This window comes from Alosa pseudoharengus, unplaced genomic scaffold, assembly GCF_046254945.1.
Source record: "Alosa pseudoharengus isolate Yale_2024_CS ecotype anadromous, Long Island Sound unplaced genomic scaffold, YU_APseudo_1.1 YU_APseudo_1.1_scf_18, whole genome shotgun sequence".
NCBI lineage: Eukaryota > Metazoa > Chordata > Actinopteri > Clupeiformes > Clupeidae > Alosa > Alosa pseudoharengus.
Window position 1 is genome coordinate 6,421,891 of NW_027468650.1, and position 6,522 is coordinate 6,428,412.

General features: G+C 45.2%; 1 protein-coding gene across 1 annotated transcript; it reads right to left on the reverse strand.

The window, feature by feature from the left end:
- foxh1 (forkhead box H1) lies at positions 1-2,550 on the reverse strand. Its single transcript, XM_076291425.1, has 3 exons — positions 2,026-2,550; positions 1,145-1,249; positions 1-960 (listed from the first exon to the last, which is right to left on the reverse strand). Exons 1-3 carry the CDS (start codon positions 2,548-2,550, stop codon positions 1-3), a joined length of 1,590 nt encoding a protein of 529 aa, XP_076147540.1.
- Positions 2,551-6,522: the final 3,972 nt, after the last annotated feature.

Genomic DNA, 6,522 nt, shown 5'->3' on the forward strand with positions numbered 1-6,522 from the left:
TTAATACTGATGATATCGTGTAAGAGGGGGGCCATTCTGGAGGGCGTACTGGTTTTGTGGGGGGTGTTGCGTCTGATTGGCTGGGCCGAGAACATCAAACACGCTTTTATTGGGTGGCACTGATTGCAGCATGCTATCCAAGTCCATGAGCAGAGGTGGACCTTGGAGCGAAACGTGCCCACTGGGAAGGATGGGCCAGTAGCTGTGGCTGACAAAGTGACCCGACGGAACCGGGGGGCCCCCGTACCCATAGAACGGCAGTCCACCCAAAGGCACAAAGGGCCCGCCGTTGAAGCGCATGCTCGGCGGGGCCACGGCATTAGGAGGTGTGTACTTGGCATAGGAGGTGGGAAGCTCCCAGGGAGCCGCGCTGCCTCGCCGCAGCGACTTGTTGGGCGGGCAGGACTCGTCGCACCCGTCAGAGCCCGCTTCGCTCTCATTGGCCCTCTTCCTGCGGCGGGGGGCGCCCCTCCAGTCGTCGTCGGAAGAGGAAGACGCGGGGCTGGCCGAGCTGGCCGAGGCGCTGCGGGTGGAGGAGGAGTAACGCAGACAGGGTGGGGAGACTGGGTGGTGGTGCACGGGCGGGTTTGGCGGCTCCAACCCCCAGCCCTCTCGGCTCCGGAGCCCCTCCGCTCCCGTGAGGCTGGGGGGCCGAAAGCTGTGCAGGAGGGAGTCGATGGCGAAGGATGAGTCCAGTTTGGGGCGGTACAGGTCCTCGGTGGGAAGGGAGCTATGCCCGCTGGGAACAGGGGGCAGGGGAGGGGTGGGCTGCTCAGCATCAAGCTTTTGGGTGTGAGAGTGCCCATGAAGAATGTAAGGGGCGAGGTCCTGGGCAAAGATGGTCTCATCCTGGCGTGATACAGCGGTATTTTGACGCTTCAGGAGTTCGAGAGGAACTCGGCTCACCTCCACAGTCCAGAAATTTCCCTTCCCTTGAGGCTTTCCAGGGTCCTTGAGCACCTAGAAAGGCAGGATGCACAGAGAAGAGACTGCATGAGTGGAACTGTGACACGGATTGAAAGCTGATCTCCTGTATTCAGTGGTATGAAATTCACTGAAATTCAAAAATTTCAACAATTTCAATAGGTGGAATAATGCTTTAATCTGACTGTGGAGGGCACACACACACATACAACAAACCAACCTTAACAAAGCAGTCATATGAAGAGAGGTTATGTCGGACAGAGTCCCTCCAGCCTTTGTAATTTCCTTTGAAGAATGGAAATAGTGTGCTGATCTCCTTCAGGATCTGGGAGAGCAAATACAAAATAAAAGCAGCAGTTTTACATTATTGGTTCATGTTTCAAATGCACTGTTGGGTTCAAATTGAAACACTACATCCAACATGACAGGACAGATCTCTCATTCAATCCAGAGCCTCTTAGAAATATACAGTGGGACACTGGTGTGGCATCTTCTTGTGCAATGGGCAGTCGTCCATCAATGGATGCATGTACTATTCATTTCAATTAAAATGCAATTGCTATGGGCAAACATTCAGTACTTATCAGCTTATTAACTTCGATCCTTAATTAAAAAATCATATTTAGGACTTCAGAAATATTGAACTCCTGGCAGCAAAGATGTTTCTGAGCTTTAGGCCTAAATTATCTGCTCCAAGCTTTCGTCCTATCAATCGGTGTCTGGTTTCACTGTATGCTATCTTAAAACAACGCACGATAGAGACAATCTGTCTGCCAAGCGTGTCAGATGAGACGGACCGTTGTGTTTGCTTAGGTGCGTCCTACACAAGACTCGTCCCCAAACATCACATCTACTCACAAAGACACAATAATAAAATGCCTATTTCCTCTATACATTGCATTATACTAACCTAAGGGCTTAAACATTTAAATAGAGGTCACTACATCAGATTAAACTATTAACAAAACACTAATTTCAGATGCAAACATGTATCCAAACAACTTCAGAACTTTTTTAGTGGTCTGATTCAGTTGACCCTTGTCCAAAAGCATTCATGCACATACAAAACCGATAGGCTAGACAGGAATTTGGAACTCTTACCTCTGACAGAGTCAGCCTTTTCTCTGGAGAATTCTGAATAACCATTGCAATCATGGCGAGATACGAATATGGTGGCTTTGGGTAACGTTGATAATTCTTCTTTTTGCCTCCATTGGAATTCCCATCATGTTCCCATGAATTGCCCAGACCAGTTTGGTGTTGCTGCTTGGCCGGTGGTTCCATTTTGGCCTGCGTGGCCTCTGCGTAGTATCCAGATGCAGGGTCATTTAATATATCCGTATCCATGGGCACAGCGGCCCTGGTCAATGGTGCTGGGGTAGGCTTTTCTGCAAGAGTTCCTCGCTTCAGCACCGGCGAAAAGTTTGGGTTTCTTCGCCAATCTTGGAATGACGAGCTCCGCGCTACGTTGCTCTGTGGATGACTCTGAGTGGCATTGTTGTGACCACTCCTTTCAACAAAGGTGAAGTCAAGTGGATGGCCGCGATGGGCTGCCAATCCTGATGATGGCAGGTAGGGAATAGCGAGTGGTGCCAGCAAGCCCTGACCCCCCCAGTGCTTTGTCATGCTGATGAACGAGAGGCGCAGATCGGGCTACACGGCTGGTCAAGCTTAGGGGGAGGGAAACGGGGGTCGGTCCTTAACCCCCGGCAGACTGCTGGCTCCAGGTCGACTCTATTTGAAGAGCAAACAATTAACAGTTTCATGTAAATCCTGCTGCGTAATCGAGGGGAGAATGGGGCGCTATCTGCGCGCAGAATGACTGATCGACCCGGGGGGCTGGGCAACATTGCGTGTGTTAGAAATAGTCAACCTTAAACAACCCTTGTTAAAAAAAACATCAGCAACATCCAAGTCCATTTCAAACTTATGTTACCACTATTGGAGGACACGTTTCATTTTATACAAATAGTAACGTGCTCTTGAAATATTTCAGATCAAAGTGAATATCTCAAGACAGCAAAGACCCCCATACCGCGGCTCAGTGCGTAATTGCTTGACTTTATTTACTGTAAGCACAGATAGCCACATTGATAAGATGAATGTTTGACAACGCGCATGACGCAAATAGATGTAGGGCCTATGGTTGACATAACGCGCATTATGCACAGCAGTTTCTCAGCATAAAACTACTGAACATGTATGAAACATTTACTCTGGTCCAAAAGCATACGTTTGTTATTTGGGGAAAATACATTGTAGATTCCGTCAACAATACATGATAAGCAATATACATGTACTGGCGACGCTAATATACAAATTCACTTCTCACATAGTTAGAGATTAACACTTTCGGTAGATTCACTCACTGGCACTACAACATCTGATATCAGTAGCCTAATCAATCAGTACAAATATGCAATTAGCCTAATTATCAAAATGTGTAGCATGCTGCAAAAACACCCTGCAAATAACTATAAACAAAGTAGACTGATTTAAAGAAACAACCGACCTGCTGAGGTTTCAAGGACGCAGTGAAAACAAAAAGAATATTTTGGGAAATTATTGTTGGATCTGCTCATAGGCCTAGATGAAAACTGTTTTGACCAAACTTAAAGACTTGCATTCGTTGAACTATAGCATATACAGAAATGATCAAATGTACAGGCTCGGCTTTACCTACATAATTAGGGCACGTTTTAATTTCGGGTCTCAGAATTTAGCGTGCCCTGTCTAGCCTCCTCGAGAGGAAACGTTTTCGTTTACGAAAGGTTTCGGCCTAGCACTTGGCTTTTGTTATATAATGTAGTGTTAATGTCCGAGTCCTTGCAGCGCAGCAAGACACTGAAAACAAGTTGGATTAGAGGAATATTCTGCAGCAGGCTGACGACATTTCTTTCCAGGGGGGACTTTTGAATGTGCGAAAACACAATACAAGCAATAGGCCAATACGTTTTGCATATATGCCTCCTAACATCACACATAGATGGGGATCTTTCCAAGTTCCCAGGTCCTGACATAGCCTATCCTATGAGCGCAAATCTTTAGCTATTTTAGACTACAACAAGATCTTGGAAACCTTGCACTCTTCAACACAGCTGAACACATATACTATTTATTTAAGACACCTCTTCTAGTGAAAGCAGTTGTGTTTAACCGGACGCAGTAGAAGATTTACAATTTCCGATAAGCCTGCTCAAGCTGAAAGCCCTTCAGAGCGACCTATTATACTTAATTCCACGAAGGCCTATGTCCTAATTGTAATACATTTAGTTGTGATTGAGCTAAGTGTAAAATTACAAAACTGAATGTGGCCCTCATAAGGCATATAACCAACAATTTAACTAGGCCTACGACTTGTCAGGAATTATCACGACTGCACGTCCGTTCTCTTGACCTATCATATCTTACCGAATTGTGACAGGATATCAGCACCTTGTCTGTAGAAGAGCAATGGAGAGCAACTTAAACATGATTTCGTGTTGCAAGTTTCAGTGAAGCTGTTTCGAGGTGAACGCGTTGTGATAATCTCACCTGTCCACACGCTAATTATCACTTACTGATTTTCACAGCTGATTGGATGGGACTGCTTGTCAGTCACACCATTTTTGCTGAATAAACATGTCCCACATATTTTTACACACTCATCCAACAGCTGAGTATCAATATAGGCTAACAGAAGCTGGCTCCAGGCCTATTGCAAATGCTTTAAACATTTGCCATAGACTCATCACAAGTGGTCATGGCAGTAGTTGAGAAGCCTTGGGATACTGATGAACACTTCCTGAACAGTTTACAATCCACGATAATAGGTTGTGATTAGAAACTCAATGTCTGGGTGTCCAATGCAAATGATCTCTGATCACTGTGCTCTGCTGCTGGGCATGCCATGGGGATATTGGCAGTACATGTAAGGTCATGTCTGGTCTCATACCCTCTGCCACCTCCCCCCACTTCACTGTAGCAGAATGAAATTGCATGGGTGCCTGCTGAGACTCAGAGTTGGCTCTTCGTCCAAGACTGAATTGAGCTGCTTTTGGAACACATCCATCAAGCATCCTCCTAAATCGGCATAATCCATCATCATCCTGAAGATTTCCAGTTCATGTCCCCTCTGATTATTTTTCAATATTACAGAGTGCTTTAAAATATCAACCCTCTTAGAGATGTCAGGCTATCTGAATGTGCAATTCAGAACTGCTGTATAGTGGTTTTCATATAGGCTGATTGATTTCAAAATATGAAACAAGCTTCATGAACTGAGTGGAAATATGCATTACAAAACCCCATAACCTGCGGGTATACTGATGTAGAGCACATTCCTGGTACTGCAACTGGTTTGGCGCCTGTCAGTTTCTTGAACTGGGGGAATATAGTTGGATTTAGACAGAGTCAGTGTGCAACCATTTTCGACATTAATTTTAAGCACATGGTGTGCAGACTCTGTTAAACATCTACATATTTTGTTATATGGACACACAAAATTCACAAAAAAGTGAAATATAAGTAGCTTTACAGTTGCAACTGGATAAGCACAACACTAGCCACTATCTCTCCCTTGGCTCCACACACTCTGCAGAATGTCACCATTGTGACAGAGAAGTGAGGTCACCTCAGAGGTCAGTAGATTATAGGGTTGTCATTGTCCTGCTGAGTTTAACCTAGTTGTTGTCTTGAAAGTTATTCTCCCAGGGATGCCAGACTCTAGCCTATAGACGCACCCTAGCGGCAGCAAATTACATTTGCTTCCAGGGCTAGTCTAGCAACTCTCCGTTGGCTTGTGAGCTCGAAAAATTAAACTTCTATCAGGCCAATCAAATCGTGTATCGAGTCGTTAGGCGGGCTTAACATAATGATTGATGGCAGAGTTGCAACGGTTTGGCTTGAATTCCCTGCTACTTGAAAACAAAGAAGATGGATGTTGCTGTTGGCCAGCAGTGTGACACGAGTTAAGCTTGTTTTAAGATGGCAAAAGTTTGAACTAGCCAACTAGCTCCGCTGGTGGGAAAACGCATGGGACTCAGCGCTGTTCTATTGCGTGCAGAGGGAATTTGAAAGACAACCGATTATCCCGCCCCTCGGACTGAGCACTGCGAACACTGAGTGCCCAGACCCTACATTTTAATGTGGGTCTGGCTCGTCAGGCTAGCCAGACTCACTTTTACTTCCAGACTGAATAAGTTAGCACCATCACTACATGTACACAAATGTACAGTATGTAGTACACATAAATGTCACTGTAAATAAATTGTGAAGGAAGTAAGCATACACTTGTTTGTGATCCTGAAAGTAATTCACATGAAGTACAGTCTCAAAGTACGAGCAGGTGGGTGGGTGGGGGGGTGGGAGCATGCCATACATTTTATACTTATCCAGTCCTTTGTTACATTAACATTTAGTAATTAAGCTGATGCTCAACAACACATCAAAGTACAATAAAATGACAGTGCCACTAGGTTTGTCCAGCAATACGTAGCCTACCACTGGCCTAGAATAAAAGTTCAAGTGAAGTCAATGAAGGGAGAAGGATTCAATCATTATTCCTATCTCAATATTGAACTTTATTATCACTCAATTTAAAAACTATTTTTTTCCAGA

Bases quoted from the DNA above. Each gene is read 5' to 3' on its own strand.
- foxh1 (XM_076291425.1), bottom strand. From the start codon at position 2,550: ATGACAAAGCACTGGGGGGGTCAGGGCTTGCTGGCACCACTCGCTATT. The intron at 1,250-2,025 runs GTAAGAGTTCCA...TTGCTCTCCCAG, and splicing joins AAAGGCTGACTCTGTCAGAG to ATCCTGAAGGAGATCAGCAC. The intron at 961-1,144 runs GTTGGTTTGTTG...CTGCCTTTCTAG, and splicing joins CATATGACTGCTTTGTTAAG to GTGCTCAAGGACCCTGGAAA.